Genomic DNA, 16528 nt, shown 5'->3' with positions numbered 1-16528 from the left:
GCTTTTGATTAGTGTCGTAGGAGTGTGTGCGTTTGTAGCTCTCACAGCGTAGTCTGCTGCATGACCACACTGAGCTGTGTAGGTGTGATTGTGAGGACAGCATGCTCGTCACTGCACTAAAAAACCACTGGAGCCTCACTGTACGTCACCCTGGGATTTGAAATGAGTCATTTACTTATCTCTTTGCACCCGCTCAGTTAAAAGCTGTAAATCTGATTGTGAAACCTCAGTTTGTTGCACTTGGCGTTCCTCACCTGCACTTTCACCAACAGGGTTCTTTTTCATATCTAACAAAGTACTGTGCAGGTTTTGCCTGTTTATGCATGTCAGTAATAAACTGCACAGTTTACATTTATCTGTTGTCAACTTACTATTGGAATTAAATTATGCAAAATGTTTTTGTTTTTTTAATGAAGTCCACCTATAGTATATGTATCTAAGCATGAGATATTACAGTGAATTCCTGTAATGAGTAAATACACATTTAGTGAGCCATGTCTGGGTAAATGTCTTAATTTTCTTCCCCTTAAAAACTGACAATATTGTTTATGTAGTTTTAGATTTTTTGTTTTGATCTTTCACATACAGTCATGTTTGTAATGCAGAGAGATCAGAATACTGTCATGAAGTTACACCACCATCTAGTGGCAGCATTTAGAAATGTACTCAAGTGTCTGATAACCACAATATGTGTTTCCTATATGGCAGTACATCAAAGATCTATAAGAAGGTGTTGCATTTTAAATCTCCATTTATGCAATTCCCTTATTTTATTATTATCGTTATTATCATTGTTGTTTTTTTTCTTCTGCAGAACACCCATAGGATAAGCAGCTCCCAGGCCACCCAGCAGCTGGCCACTCCAGTAGTGTCTGTCACCACCCCCAGCTTACCCCCTCAGGGCCTTGTCTACTCGGGCATGCCCACCTCCTACAACCCTGCTGGTGAGTCTGTCCTCGCTTCCCCCTCAGACTAACACAACAGCCTCAGCTGTGACTCTTTGTACTGTACGCTGTTGGCTCGTGCTCTCTTCTCAGCAGCATACAGAGTTGTAGCTGCAATATGAGGGAGTTCTCACTGTATGTGGCTGCTTTTGTTTTTACAGAGTTCTCCCTGAGCAGTGCAGAGATCTCCTCCCTTCAGGGCTTCAGCTCTCCTGGGCTCTCACTGGGCTCCATGTCGGCATGGCAACAGCATCAACTGGGCCAGGCAGCTCTTAATTCTTTGGTGTGAGTAACACACTTTCAAACAAAGGCACATTCTCCAGACACCCTCATATAAAAGCAACACCCACTGTGCTCTGTGATATCATGCTGAATCACACATTTACATGTTCCTGCCGTTGTTGCGCCTCACTTTTGTAGTCTCTTCTTGTTTCCAAACTGAACACAGAATGTCATGCTTTTGTTCTCTGCAGTGGTGGAGGTCATCTACCTCAGGGCTCCAACCTCTCCATCAACACCAGCCAGAGCATAAACATCAAATCAGAGCCCATTTCTCCACCTCGAGAGCGTGTCACCCCGTCCGGCTTTCCCCCTCAGCAGCCCCAGCAAGGGTCCAGCCGACAGGAGGTTCTGGGACGTTCACCTGCCGACAGCCTCAGCTCCTCCTGTAGCTCTTATGACGGCAGTGATCGAGAGGACCACCGGCCAGACTTCCACTCCCCCCATGGGTTGGGCAGACCCCCAGCTGGCTCCGAGGACAGGGAGAGCCCCTCAGTCAAGCGCTTGCGCATGGACACGTGGGTGACATAAAGAGCCGGGATCGAGCCTCCAGTCACCAGCCGAGCAGAGAGGAGTGAGGGAGGGAGGGAGGGAGGGGTGAGACATGGAGACAAATGAAAGAGTAAGGGTTCTTAGAGCTGTCATTGCTATATTATTATTCAACTCCATTTCAATTTGTAAGACTGAGTGGCAAAATGTTACAACACATATCTACATAAATTCTCAAACTGAAGCAGGAGGATTGAAAAAATCTCAGTTAGCTGGACTGAATAATGTGCACAAACAGGTGGTATCAGGTACTTGGTGCATTTCATATTTGCAAGTGAAGACGTTTAAAGAATAATTGTTAAACAATAAGTGGTAGATTATTGAAGTCACTGGTCTAGACAGACACTTACATGTAGTTGCTGTAATGCTGTTGTGCTTGCGAGTTGCAAACAATCTGAAAAATTTGTGTTGCTTTCAAGCTGAAAACCCTCGAATATGATGAACTATCTTTTAAATCGTGCTGTAAGACAAGACCTTTAACTCAAGTGGCCTCGTCTCATTTATTGATCAGTCCATCAGGAAATACAGAGAACATGGAGTTAATTTATACTTTATACAACCAGGATTTTACATGCAGTGAATTAAACGCAGCAGTTGAGACTACTTTAGTGATCAAATGAAACAGTACTGTTGGTGGTAAAACAAAATAGCAACAGGACTATTGCAATAATGACATACTATCATTTTTTAATTTAAAAGAGTAGGATATATAAATGTGCAATTAAGAGAATGCAAACCTGTCCAGTTGAACTGGTGAGAAAATCAACATGTTCACAATCGTGTAACAGTTCATCAGTAATATAAGCCAAAGCTGTTCTTTTGTGTTGTTTTGTACAGTTACTACAGTTTCACTCAAATGCACCGTTTCTTTCATCGTAGTTTTATATTTTATTGTGCTTCATCACAAACGGTGTAAAGTCATGTAAACCTGAATCAATATCTAAAGCCATGAACATTTGCTGTTCTGTTTGTACAAATGAAAATTTGAGCCAAACATTTTCCTCTGTTGTGTAAATAAGGACTTTAATATATATCAGCAGGGTGATAGTACATACTGAATGTACTGTATAATCACCGTTTTCAAGAAAAGTATATTTTTGTGGATTACAGCCAAGTTTACAAGAGTAGACCCTTAAAAAGTAGATCATTCACTGGTCAATATTTGCTTTTTTTGTTAATTTACTGTAATCTCTTTACAATTGAATATACAACATAACCTCCCGTGTGTGTTAGTTCCAGATGGTTGACTTGTTTTTTTTTTCTGTCTCTATTAGTGGTGATTGTTTGTCCTGAAGACATTGTATTAACAATGCTGTGAGGTTGAAGTTCCCCTGTATTCATACATTTGTGAAGGATGATCACAAGGCTAAGGGAAATAGGGAATAGGGTTTCTCCCCTCCTATTGTGGTAGCTCTTCTTAGTTGTATACCAGCAGCTGCTGAATACACTGCCAACATTCAAACCCAAGGTCCCAGCCCCACATTGAACAATAATCTATTGTTACTGCATGTAGCTCATCTGAAAGACATGCCATCTCTCAAGCCCTTTTCCCTATCCTGTTATTGGTTCATAGAATTTAAGCAGAGGACATATATGTGTTAGAATAGGCTGCCGACCTTCACACAAAACAACATGCCTGTGCCCGAATGTGGTTGTAAATATTGCAGTCTACTTGAAAAGTGAGTCATAATTATGTAAAAAAAATACTCATGTATTTCCTGAATCGACGGTGGAAATTGTATCTTACATAAATGCCCTGTTACTAATAAGAGTACAATTGGATTGGGAACCTTAGAGCTAAGAGAAGTGATAATCCAAAGGTGTTTCATTCATGTACGAGGAAAGTGTCTTGCAAAGACGGAAGGGGGGGAAAGGCAGCTGTGACTTGTTTTCTTCTCCATCCTCAAAGAAGCTAATATTTCAGCAGCTGATTCATCATTATAACATCTTCAACAATGCAATGTCATTGACTTCAATCTTACTGCTGGGTTGCACACATTTGTATGAGAAGTTTGCTGTACGAGAAAATGTATTACTCTGCATTCACTGTAACATATCCAGTGTGCTTTACTGAGGTTTCTGTTCTCTGCGACCCCATCGTCAGCTCAATGCTAGTTCTCAGTATGCTCACCGAATGATCTATGCAGCTTTAGCCCCCAGTTCATATGACATAAAACAGACTATGATGTCCCGACAGGTCTTTTTTTTTTTAAGTCCACAGAGAATCAGGAAGAAGAGCATCTGATGGTAGACTGTTAGTTTATAATCCTGAAGTGCCACAGCTGGACACTGCTGGACTGAAAGTTCCATATGATACCTTTCATTACATGATTGATTTGGCTAAACCCCAGAAATCGTTTCTTTTTCATACACATTATACTTGACATATAACAGTAATCCATAATATAATCCAGTTTAATAAAGCTGGTTGAAATAGCAATAATGGAAGGCTACAACAAAAATGACTGCCTTTTTTCAGACAGCACCACCTCCTAGTTGAGCACACACTATAGCACTTAATAACATATCAGGGAATTTTCTAGTTTCTCTATCAACTGTACATATAGGAAATGCCTTATCCCAAAGACAAATGACAGATGGTTTCATTTTATTGTCTTTCATTAAAATGAAAACAAATTCATGTGGACTCGACCAGACCTGCGCCCCCCCACTCCCCACCCCATCCCCACCCCCACCCCAACACCACCTCAGAAAAGACTCTTAAAAGGTACAGTGAATGCATTGTGATCCACTTTTCTCTTTTGGTCTTTGTCCAAATTGTGCACAATTGATGAATGTGAAAGCAGATGGTAATCAATGAACCTTTGGAGGACTTTTCTTCACTTTGCTGTGTAACAGTACACTGCTTTGCTTCATGGCTTTTATAAACAGACCTATGTGTTTGGTAAGTGTTTGTAGCTGATAGTTCACTTAACTGAAGAAGCTGTTTTCGGTTTGAATGCTCAGACCGTTTGGCGGCACAAGCTGGACTTTGTTGCCAATAATGAAATTATTTGTTTCCAAATCGCAAGATTTTAAGTTGATCTACATTTTATTTCCCTTGAATGTGTTATTTTATTTTCATCATACAATAAATATTCAAGTGAACTTTTTATTAAACAATTAACATACTATGCTAGATATTGTTGTACAAATTTGTATTCTTCACAAACGTACAAATATTGGCTTTTAATGTGTAATTTAGATTATCTCTCTTATTCTGTATAAAATGAAGTAAACAACTCTTACATAGAATTTGTTCTCCTGTGAAGTCCCAAACAGTAGAAACTGTCAACTTTATTAAACACCTCAGTGTATGCTCACTTCAAACTTGATGTCTATCAATCTTTGAATTCTGTCTTTTAATTGCATTTTACAGACTGCATGCATCAGCTCGAATTATTTTCCCATCGATTTAACCATCAGAAGATTTGATCTCAGTCTTCTAACTACGAGTTTCTTTTCACCACGATTGACACCTGTGCTTTCCAAGACGAGCCCGTGCATTTCCACATAACCGCCAGCAGGAGGCACTGTAATACAAATCGTTACACTGTAGTGTGTTGGTTGCTGGCCTGCATTTTCATGATACAGTCTGCGGTAAGTTGGTGAAAAATTAAAGCTAAAGGGTTTGTGAAAATGAAGTAACATAAGAACTTTAGCTAAACAATAAGTCCTATCCAGGCTAGCATACAGCTCACCGTCGGCTGCACCTGTTTTGGGGCTGCAAATAATGTGGTTATTATCCACACGTGCGCTTGTGTTTTTTAAAACATACGGGCATTTTCTAATGGTCAATTGTAGGAGCTCTGGTTAATTGGAATTACAGAGATAATATCAACAAAATAAACCTTAACATCCCAAAACGACAAGTTATTTAGGCAATCAAGCTTACGTTTTAGTTAGGTTACGTGCCTTGTGTCTCTTCGACCACACGAACAAACACATTTTACCCAGTTTTTCCTTTCTGCGTAAATGAGTGGATTCCCCTGTTAAAGTTATCCAAATATTCTTACTACAGAACAAAAGTTTAACTGCTGATCAAAAGTAGCCTATGTTTTACTTGAATATTGATGCTCAACTGAGTAAGCATTTTAACATTGTGGTAGGCTATTGCTGATGCGTCTTATGAATAACACTTAGGCTGAGCATGACAAAAACATAAACCACTGCAAGATAAACGGGTTTAGGTCAGCTGTGTCGTTTACAACCTGACTCTGTAATGTTTATTTTCACTGTGAAGGCCTTCATGTGCCTCACTCAGTGTTTGTCCCTCAGTGCATGTACTTGGCTTCCTCTCCATCAGACCAGCTGTGCAGCAGGCTGGAACAGCTCCAGTGTGCATGTGTAGAGTAACCAAGTAGGATTTGGGGCTGTTTGAGTTGTGTGAGAAGAAGGGCGACAGGCCACCTGCCATAGGGGCTTGCCCTGTTCAGATCCCCAGCCCTGCCTTTCAACTGGAAGCCAAGTTGGGGTGCTTTCATGTGGGCCTGATCTCTTTAAGACATCAGCAAATATTGAACAAGACTCAGTCCAGACTCAAACACATCTGTTGTCATACAGTCTCCACTGTTGTGCACCGGCAATGAGGGAGAGAGTGAACATCAGCGGGTCTGCTGCGTTGGCTTCCGTGTGTGGACAGAAAGCTAGAGTTTATACTTTGTAAACACGAATGCTCACTTTTGACGAGCTCAGGCTAAACCATGTTCCACTGTCAACAAATATGTGGCTGCGTGAAAGAAATGGAGTCTGATATGACAAGGCGGCCACCAAGCGCCAGATCCCTGCTGAAGATCAGGGATGAGATAAGATGAACAGATAGCCAACATTTCATATGCCTCAGCCGTGTTGTAGAATCCATCAGCAGTATTTTGGGTCTGTTTTGGACAGATAAGAAGGACAGTTGTATTGCAGAATTAGGCTAGATTATGGCATTAAGTATTTTATTTTTTCAGACACTTGGTCTTATAAAGAGCCCATATTAGAGGAAGTGTAATGCATGCAAGTCTTAAAACTAACAAATAGCTCCACAAATGCAAATAAACAGCTAAATATTCAAATCAACATTAAACAGACTGTTGCTACTTGCTGTGCTGTGAGCAACTGTTTCCTCACTGTATCAGTGATTCAATGTGTATTTAATGTCTCAGTGTCTTAATAGACTCAATATTTGTGCTAAGATATTCTTCTAATCCTACCACACAGTCATAAGATCCAAAATGTCTGATCCTGAAGTCACTCTTTATGTAAGTACATGCATGGAGGAAAAAAAAGAAAAAAAGAATTGGGAAGGGCTCATTACTTTTCTCTGCCACTCTCAAAGTGATTGAAACTCACCTGGTGGGACAGGTATGTCTAGTTTCACCCACTGCAGCCTCTCCACCAATCAACCGTCCTCGAGCTGGAAAGTGAACGAGCTAGTTTTGGTGTTGCTTGAGCACTTTAGTCATAGTTAGGGTGTTTGAGCTGCCTCTCAGGAAATGTCCTGGTTCTCTCCGTGGATACTAACTTTGTGTGTTGGGTTGTAATGCAGAAAGTTGCTGAACAGGTATAGTAAAATGTGTCTTGATTTAATTTTAAACGTATGTAAAGTTATGCTAGTTAGTGAACTTCAGGTCGGCTTTATTTTTTTCCCCCTCAGAAATGTATTTGAGATCATACGCAAGTCTCAGCACTCAGTAAGATTTGTCTTTGATGATGTTGATGTGGCATGTGTTAAGACTTGTACAGGATTAATACAAAGAGTCAATGTTTGTTTACTTTTGAATCCGAAAGCAACCAGTCAAGATGGATGTTAAGAAAAAGACGTTCTTGGAGAACTTGAAGCTGAAAACCAAGTTGGTCAACCGTAAGAAGCCCGACAAGAAGGCACTCGCCAAGCAGGGGAGGAGGCTGGCCCATCGGCGCAGTATTTCTGTACCAGACTTGAGGTTTGTGCCAGGTGAAGCATGTTCTACAGACAGCGCCTTGGGATCCACTGCCTCAGATGCCATCTTCTTTGGTATCTCCCCTGGTGTCAGTGATAACGATTCCGTATCAAGTGGTTTTACTGCTGATGAACCAATCTTCATGGGCAAAGTGAACGATTTTGCCCCAGTAACTCGACGCAAAGTTCTCAGGGATCCCGCTGTGGCTGCATTCAATAGAGCAAGTGCACCGGTCGAGTCGCTCACCCTTTATGAGGACTTTAGAGAAAGGCTGAATGTAAGCTCAGAGAATAAGGTAAGAACAGACAGTGTTGATGCACAACCAGATAAAAAAGCCAAGGGGAATGAGCTTATTCCTGCACCAAGATTTGTTATCACCAACACCACTGGTCTCTCAACGAGCCGAGACAAAGTGGAGAGGGAAAGTCACTCTGCTGAAGATTCCCCAGCGAACAGAGTGCTCTCAGGTCCTGTCGCTGCGGCCATTGCCAGAGCGAGCTCGCTTGGAGAACGAGAAAGCCCTCACACTGAAAAGAGGACATTTGAGCCAAAAAGGCCCTTATCTGAGAAATGGACACCACCAAAAAGCAGGAGCAAATTTGCTGCAGAAAAATTGTCTCTGGTGTTAGATACTCAGGAAAATACAGATGGTACCTCTCTGGATTCGGCCTGTGGCTCTCCCAACGAGGAGCCAGCCGTTATGCACTGGACGACATACTCGATAGAGGAACTGGATCGAGAACCTTTCTCCCCCAGTTTTGTTAAACAGTTCACGATGGAAGAAGCTATGTTGGAAGACGCCCAGTTAGAGGAACCCCCGGAAGAAATTGAGGTTAGTTTTATGACTTTTGAAATCCACTACAGTACGTATATGGTCAGAGAGTGTTAATTTTTTCATTAAGTTGTATTATTTGGCCATTTCTACATTTAGATTGGACAGCTAAAGGGAGACAGAAAATGTTGCTCAGAGAGTGTGAGGGATGACATGCGGGAAAGGGTCCAGGCCTGTGAACATGGGGCATGCCACATAACCTTTAGGCTATCCAACAACCCAATGTTGTTTGTTGTTGAAGTCTGCCAGCACTTAGATTCTTTTGTATTCACTTATCAAACTGTTCTTGTTAATAAATTAAACAGTTACTTAAGAACTCCAACTTATATTACATATTTAAAGTATAAAAGCATAGTGAGGTCGTGCTGAATAATAATAGTATTATGTTAAACAAATATATTGATTAAGTTTGGCAGCACCACGTTTCCTCTTTAAGTTCCGTGTGATAAACTCGCACACTGGTTGTTTGTATAGTTATATTTCACTACCAAATGTTTTTCCTTTTCCCTCTTGTGCTTCAGCTCTTAAACTTCGAGCGGCCCTCAGCCACACTCTCTCACATACAAATACACCTGCATAAACCCTTATATGTAAGGGACTAAACGCTATAGTTACACGGACTCTACGTCTGATTTGGGGTATTTTAGAAACCAACACTGTTGTGTTCTTTTTTTTGTCCTGATGCCTCAGAGATACAGAAACTATTTCAAAACCTGTGTGTCTAGTTAGAGGAAGTGTAGCGCACATATTTCTACAGAAAGTATGCAAAGCCCCTGATAACATCTCACCTGTCTGTTCTGATGAAAATGTTTACTGCTGCGCTCACCAGGTTTGGTCTCTCAAATAAAACACACGATGTCACCAGAAAACCTTCGATGTATGTGTTGAAATAATAAAAACATTATTTTAAACAACAAACCTTTAAAAAAAGAAAATAATAGATAACATTGACAACAGGATTATTCTGGCACCCAGATATTTTAGCTTCTCTGTACTAAAGTAAAATTTTGCATTCTGTTGTTCCATAATATTAAATTCCAACCTTTTTCTCATCCAGCTGTCCAGTGAGCCTTGTGATTTGTTTGAAGAAAATCTGCAAGATCCCCAGGATAACTCTGTGCCAGCTGGGCCTGAAGTTCAGGCAAGCCAACCATTCCAGAGATATCTCCTGAACATCAAGCTAAAGCAGGGGAAGAATCTGGTCATCCGAGACAAGCGCTCTGGTAGGTCGGCAACCTGTAGGTGATCCATAAGGCCTAGCCGTTCACAGAATCTGCCTCACATGGATCTTAAGGAGATAATTAGTCCCTTTACAAGCTAACATCAAGCTGTTGTCTTGACTGAGGGGAAATTTGAAGACTCCTTGGATCTGTGCAGATCAAGAGATATCATATCAAGTGTCTTGTAAAGAAAGCTTTTCTTTTGAGTGTTGGTTTAAGATTGAGCCTTTGATGAAACACTACATGTACATACTGTACAGTGCCTATACATGGTGGTAATCTGTCTGTGCTTATGAACCAGCTCACAGTTGAAAGTGGCGAATGAGAAAATGTGTTGTTGTGTAGACGGGCTGTGTTCACTTAATGCCTCTGTTTACTTGTAAGGATGACGTCTCTTGTGAAGTTCCGTTTGTACAAAAAAGAAAAAATCACTATAGAAGAATGTAGTCAGACCAGTGTGACAAAAGACAGACTGGCATCAAGAAATCAATACTAATTAAAGAGGAGACACAATCTGTACTTGAAACCACGGGTCTTAAAACTTGTTGTTACAACAGATTTTAAAATGCTATGCCAGATGCAATGGAAGGAGGACCCTTTATCAATCTTAACCGGCAATCAGGCCAAGTGATTAGACTGATGGGCTATCTGAAAACACAGCCTTTGTCTTCAGAAGGAAAAGTTGTGATCACTTATCCCACAAAATAAATGAACCGTTTCGTTGATATGTTCAAGTTTGATGTTAAAATCCAGCTTTCCTCTTATAAAGCCCTGCAGTTATTATGAAGTACACTTGGATACTTACTTTTATTTGATTGTTAGCAGTACATTTTAAACATTGTAAAATCAAGCATTTACTATGAAAGACAATTCTGACTTTTACACATTTGAGTATGTTTATGTTCATAACTTTTTCGTTTATTATACTTTGAAAGTGATCCTGATCCTGGTAAAAGAAGACAGAGTCGCTAGTATCAGGTTTTTTTTTTTTAGTTCTGGGAAAGCAGTGACACCAAGTGGCCTCATATGGAACTACAACAATTTTACAAAAATCACATGTTGTCCCTTCCTTACAACTTTGGTCTTTTTAGACTGATGAACTTATTCTTCAGTTGAAACTGTTATACGACAGAATTTCATGCTCCATAACTCTTACTCCATTGAAAATGTAAACTTGTAGGGTGGCCACAGCCCCTCAAGGCCCAGTCCCCTACTCCCTGCTAGTTGAGACCTTACTTTCCCTGACAAGATGGCACCAAGATGATGCATTCCCCACACGCCCCCTGTCTCTCCACTGTTTGCCCAACAATCAACCCCGTGCCAAAGGCTTACCAATGGCATACACTGTCATTACATATTCTAAAAGGATCCACGCCACCAGCCCCCACTCCTTAGTTTTTTGTTCTCGCCTTTTTTTTCCATTAATTTCCCTCGTCACCGTTCTCAGTCATGCCAGAGCTTTTCTCCTTGCTAGCTGCCACATTCTCCTCCTGTCAAGTTGCCTGGAGGTTTCCCTGTCACAGGCTGGCAGGGTGGAGCTGCTGTGGGTCCTGCCTGCCTTTGCGAGATGTTCATTTGGAGTGGGGAGCTGACAGGCCTGACAGCCCATCCCCACAGGGCCTTTGTCATGTGATTCAAGCCTCCCTGCAGGCTCTCTCAAGCACCCCTTTATTCCTCTATACAAATGAAGGCATGGGACTGGCTTTCATTTTTTTGGCCAATCTGCATGCAATTGCAGAAACAAAGAAGTCCAATACCCCCACTCTACTCATAGACAGACTTTCTTAACAGGCTCGGGAGATTAACACTGGTTGCTTCTCCATTTTGGTTTCTGGTTGCCTCATGCTGGCGAGTGTTTCTACTCTTTCACAATTAAACAGCTACATCACTCTGTTTTTGCCATGTGTGGGGTACACCTCATTCTCACATACCTCACTTTCTCACACAGCCAGCATGGGGGATGGTTGTGTAGGTGTATGTGTTTAAATGTGTGTGTGTGTGTGTTTTCATACATCGTTTCAGCATTTGGACATGTCCGTATGTTTTCTGAAACGATAAACCGTTTGCATTAAATATTTCACTTTCACCACAGGCACAGGATTGTCATGAAATCACAATGTTTATGCTGTGATTGTTCACTAACATAACAGTTAATGTAATTACCACTTGTGTCAGACAACATTAACTTGCTGATTTGCGTTTTTTTTCTTTCTCTCTATTCAATTTCAGGTACCAGTGATCCTTATGTGAAGTTCAAACTTGAAGGAAAGCAGCTTTATAAAAGCAAAGTGGTTTATAAGAACTTGAATCCACGGTGGAGTGAGTGCTTCAGCTATCCCCTTCGTGACAGAGAGCACATTGTGGACGTCCGGGTAGAGATTTTTCGTTTGCATAACCAAAAGTCATGTGGCGGAGGACTAAACCTGAGTTTATCATCACAAGGACATTTGTTATTTTGCTGCAGGTGTATGATAAGAATCGGACTGCTGATGACTTCATGGGTGCGAGCATGATTCCTCTTAAAAATCTTGAATTGTACAAGTATGTAAATATTTCCTAGAATGATTTAAAGAATACATGATCATAAGGATATTACTCAATGGTCATTACTTTTATTTTTCATTCCGTCTGTCTGTCTCCTTAAAGAACCTATGAATTGGAGCTGCATCTTAGTGATCCAAAAAGTAAAGAAGATGACATGGGAGTAATTACTGTTGAAGTCTGCCTAATGTTTCGGGATGCCACCATCAAAAGAAGCCCTGTAAGGTTATTTCCATGATATGAGAAGTTTCTCTTGATGCATTTTTTTTTTTTATCCCTACAGTCTTATTTTAGAAAAAGTGACCTGATTTATGTTCATGCCTTCTTTTCTTCTCAGAGATGGCCACAGCGAAAAAACAAGGTATGGATTTTATTCATCATCAAATTTTGTTAAAATGGAATTTTTAGATAGTTTTTCCAAGGCCTGGAGTATTCTTACAATTACCTCGATCATGACCACTAGGGGGCAGTAGCTCACTGTGATATGTTGCAACAAAGACCGAGGTGTATGCTCAGGACTCAGTCTTTTGTGTGTAACCTTGGTTTCAGCACAGCCTATTTCTTTCAAGGTTTTATTTTGAACCATTTTTTTTTTTTTGCAATGCGTATTATTTTCATTGGAATCATTTTCTCTGGGGAAAAGTATAGCACAATATTACATTCTGATCAAAACCAAAATAATAATATTTACTGAATACATTGTCATGAAAGAGCCCTCAGATGAGTATTATAGAGCAGTATTTGGTTTTGTTGTAAACAAAGTTCCATTTCCTCTCAAGTGGTTTTCAATATATTGCCGCTGTAATTAGATTCAGAGTGAAATAGGAGGGTTGCTGTTTGGGACTTGCACTGCAGCGAGTGGGTTTATATTCACACCTATGTAGTCACTACATCTGCCACTGTTCAGTCTCTTGATGGTCCAGCCGACGATCTCAATTTGAAATGAGATGACAAAGGAATGAAGCCATTTTCATACACATTGTGGGCTATCCACTACAGATGGTTAAAGATACTCAAAGGGAGAGAGAAATGTGGGATGGGTCTCTTCGCAGTGTTCGGCTGCCTAAATCACAGTGCTAATTTAACAACGTAACAATGCCATTTTTTTTCCTGTTTCATTTTTGACAAACGTACAATATCTTATTGCATTTAACACCTATCCTGGAAGTGCTGAATACCCAGCTCTTACAGCTCCACTCCCCCTCTTTCTGAACATCGTTTTCTCCCTCTGTGTTACCACCACAGAGACGGGGAATGGCAAGTGCCTAAGTTAAAACTCTGCTGTGTGATAGTGTTTCAAACAGGAGGGGGTGTATGGGAGAAGTGAAGGGGGGGGGGCTCTGCTGTTCGAGGCATGTTGCCAGTGCGGGATGCCTAAGATCTGCAACGCTGATAATTCCCAGGCATGGTGGGCAATAACCCAGATGTTAGGATGTAATATCACAGCTGTGGATGGACAGTGCTGAGGTACCAGCCAAATGGACCCGGGTCTGAGCTCATCGTGCTTGTCCCCATGCTGTCCCACCATATGGAAGCAATCGTGCAGCCCTTTTAGGACCAGGAATAGATTCTCTTTAGGGGCCACTTACAGTTAAGTGGAATTGTTTTATTGGCCGCTGAGATAGAAATGTGTCCAAGATAAACACTTGGGATGACTTGGCTGAGGCCTGTTTTATATCGCTGCTCCACTCCCTCTGTTCCTCTTCTTTTGAAGGGGGCTGATATTTATAGGGCTGCGCCTGTGGTATTCCATGTTAATTCAGGGCCCTGAGATGTGCTTTGATCCCCTCCGGATTGGGTGGCAATGTGTGTTGTGACCCCGTAGTGAAGAGGAGGGGCCGGAGTGGCAGGGGAGTTGTAGCAGGGGCTGTTTGAAGCGGCGTCGCTGGGGCAGTCGAAGGAGCTGGGCAATCAAAGAGGCTAGAGCAGATTACGGTCCTGCTCTTTAATTACAGTCGGCCCTACACAACCTCTCTGCTGTTTGTTTTTACAGCCCTGGCCTATCACCGCATGGCCTCATGGGAACTCTAACATGGAAACATATCAAGGCCTCTCTCTCTCACTCCCTCTGTGACACAAGACAGGAAAAGTGGATTATTTGCTCGGGCTTGTCCTTCATTTCCAAACTCTTTTTTTTTAGTTTTAGAGTTTAATTTAAGAAGAGAATATTTTTTATTTAGCTAGTTAAATTAAAGTTAGATGACCAACACAGTACAAATTTGAAGCAGGCCATACGTACTGCATGTATGCATAATTTGCTGATGAGAGAGCTGTGTGGTTTGCATCATTACTCACTGCTGCCTGCTGTCTCCGGTGCAGTATGCCAAGTGTCCTGCCTCCCCACACTCAGTCTGTGAGCCAGTGATGAGTGGGACTGTCACACTCGGGGACATCTGGCTGCTCGCTGACGTCCCTCTCTTCCTCTCCCTCCAGGAGCCTCGATGGTGTGGCTTGCCTGTCAGCAGAGATGTGCTAATGTTCTCCAACAGACATGTGCTGTATAGTGTAAACCTTTGTCCTAGTTTAATGAACTCTGTGAACATGATGAGGTGTCAGGCTGAGGCAGGAGCAGGCAAACGGAGGGGGAGTGAGTGCACGGGCCTTCCTTCATGTATTGTGCATTCTAAAAAAAAAACTAAAAAAACCTATAACTGTCTGTCTTTGCCCTGCAGCAGAACCTGGCCCCACCAGGTCAGTGGCCAGCTGAAACGCGGAAGAATCAACTGAGAAACCAGTCTTGGACTGAGGTGGTTGGTATCACCTTAGTGGAGGGACAGGACCTGCCTCAATATGGCAACGGGGACATTTACGTCCGCTTTCGCATGGGTGATCAAAAGTACAAGAGCAAGGTTGGACTTTTTTTAAATTTTTTCCCTTCCCTACTGCTACAGTTCCGTTTCTCATGCTCCTGGGTCTTTTAAAGTCTTCTCTTTATACTTCAAGTCTTCTCCCAGCCTCTTCCTCTTACCTCCCCACTTCTCCCTCTCAGCAGGTGCCTGTCAGTGACTCACCTCCACCTTGGCTCACTGGGCCATGGCAGAGGCAGCTCATTAGACTGGGCAAAGCTGCCACTCACTTCTCCCTGGGCTTCAGGCGCTGGGCTTCATTGCCTTAATTTGCATACCCAGCATGCCCTGTTCATCTACCTGTACTTGTTGGCCTCCCCCCTGATGATTCCCCACCGCACTTGTCTTGTGTTGTCGTGTTATTTCTTTGTAAACCTTTCTGCTTTCCTCTCCGCTTGTTTGTTTGTTGGACAAAGCTGATTCTAATTGGAAGCTGTCAGTGTTTACAATCCCAGAGTGGCTACTGAGGTGTGCACATACAAGCACACACAAATAGATACACACTCTCAACACACCTCTCTTTCTGCTCTCCTGCTTCATTGTGGTTGGAGTGAGAGAAGACTTAATCCACCTGTCACGAAGGAGCTTCTCTGTCGGCTAATGCATTAAAACTGACGTTGCATCAAAGTGTGTGTGTGTGTGTGTTTCCGTATTACTGTATGTGCTGAATCTGTGTCTTTACTGCCCTCAGAGCCTCTGCATCCAGGCCAATCCCCAGTGGAGAGAGCAGTTTGACTTCAATCAGTTTGAAGATAAGGAACCTCTGCAGGTGGAGGTCTTCTCAAAGAAAGGGAGGAAGTGCGAGGAATCATGGGGGATGTGAGTATTTCCAGGTGGATAGTGTTAATTTTGCTCATATTGGCCGAAACACACAAGGCAGACCTAGTTGGCCTTACAGTAGGTGATTCAATGGGACTATTTTCCTTTTGCGTCAGGTTTGAGATTGACCTATCGAGACTTCCACTTAATGAGAGGCAGCTCTACACTCATGTCCTGGATCCTGGAAAGGGCAGGCTGGTGTTTCTGGTCACCCTGAGACCCTGCTGGGGAGTCTCCAGCTCTGACATTGAAACAGCTACCTTAGAGAAGCCCAATGAGCGCGTCAGCGTGGTGGAGAGATTTGTAAGTTCGTCCTTGTTTAAATTCATTGTTGCGATATTATTGAAAGGTTATTATCAATAATGCAAATAAACGGTCAATTTAATCAGTAGCAATACACAAATCTCTGTTTTAATTAAACTTCTTTTTCTTCAGAGCTTAAAGAATTCACACAAGAAAATAGAGGAGATTGGCTTTCTGCAAGTCAAGGTCATTAAGGCAAATGATCTTCCTGCAACAGACCGCAATGGTAGTCTAAAAATTGCTTCTCTGTTTTCATCGTCGTAGCCCT

At 42.0% G+C, this 16528-nt stretch overlaps 2 protein-coding genes across 12 annotated transcripts in view; both read left to right on the top strand.

The window, feature by feature from the left end:
* mef2aa (myocyte enhancer factor 2aa) overlaps positions 1–5102 on the top strand; it is a 58807-nt gene extending 53705 nt beyond the window's left edge. For all 10 annotated transcript variants that reach the window (XM_079347164.1, XM_079347170.1, XM_079347168.1 and 7 more), the window contains 3 exons: positions 815–944; positions 1106–1229; positions 1418–5102. In XM_079347164.1, the coding sequence (XP_079203290.1) occupies positions 815–944; positions 1106–1229; positions 1418–1754 (591 nt within the window). In that variant the 3' untranslated portion in view covers positions 1755–5102. The remainder of the gene's footprint in view (positions 1–814; positions 945–1105; positions 1230–1417) is intronic.
* A 150-nt stretch (positions 5103–5252) lies between these two features.
* mctp2a (multiple C2 domains, transmembrane 2a) overlaps positions 5253–16528 on the top strand; it is a 33739-nt gene continuing 22463 nt past the window's right edge. Inside the window, exons 1-11 of one of the 2 annotated variants that reach the window (XM_079347156.1) lie at positions 5253–5372; positions 7548–8531; positions 9589–9754; positions 11981–12123; positions 12216–12292; positions 12398–12512; positions 12630–12653; positions 14968–15141; positions 15830–15957; positions 16074–16260; positions 16393–16486. In XM_079347156.1, the coding sequence (XP_079203282.1) occupies positions 5358–5372; positions 7548–8531; positions 9589–9754; positions 11981–12123; positions 12216–12292; positions 12398–12512; positions 12630–12653; positions 14968–15141; positions 15830–15957; positions 16074–16260; positions 16393–16486 (2107 nt within the window). In that variant the 5' untranslated portion in view covers positions 5253–5357. Of the gene's footprint in view, positions 5373–7547; positions 8532–9588; positions 9755–11980; positions 12124–12215; positions 12293–12397; positions 12513–12629; positions 12654–14964; positions 15142–15829; positions 15958–16073; positions 16261–16392; positions 16487–16528 lie in introns of both variants that reach the window. The other variant, XM_079347155.1, reaches the window with a different exon arrangement.

The sequence above is a fragment of the Symphodus melops genome, assembly GCF_947650265.1.
Source record: "Symphodus melops genome assembly, chromosome: 6".
In the NCBI taxonomy this organism is placed as follows: domain Eukaryota; kingdom Metazoa; phylum Chordata; class Actinopteri; order Labriformes; family Labridae; genus Symphodus; species Symphodus melops.
This window is presented reverse-complemented; position numbering and strand designations above follow the sequence as displayed.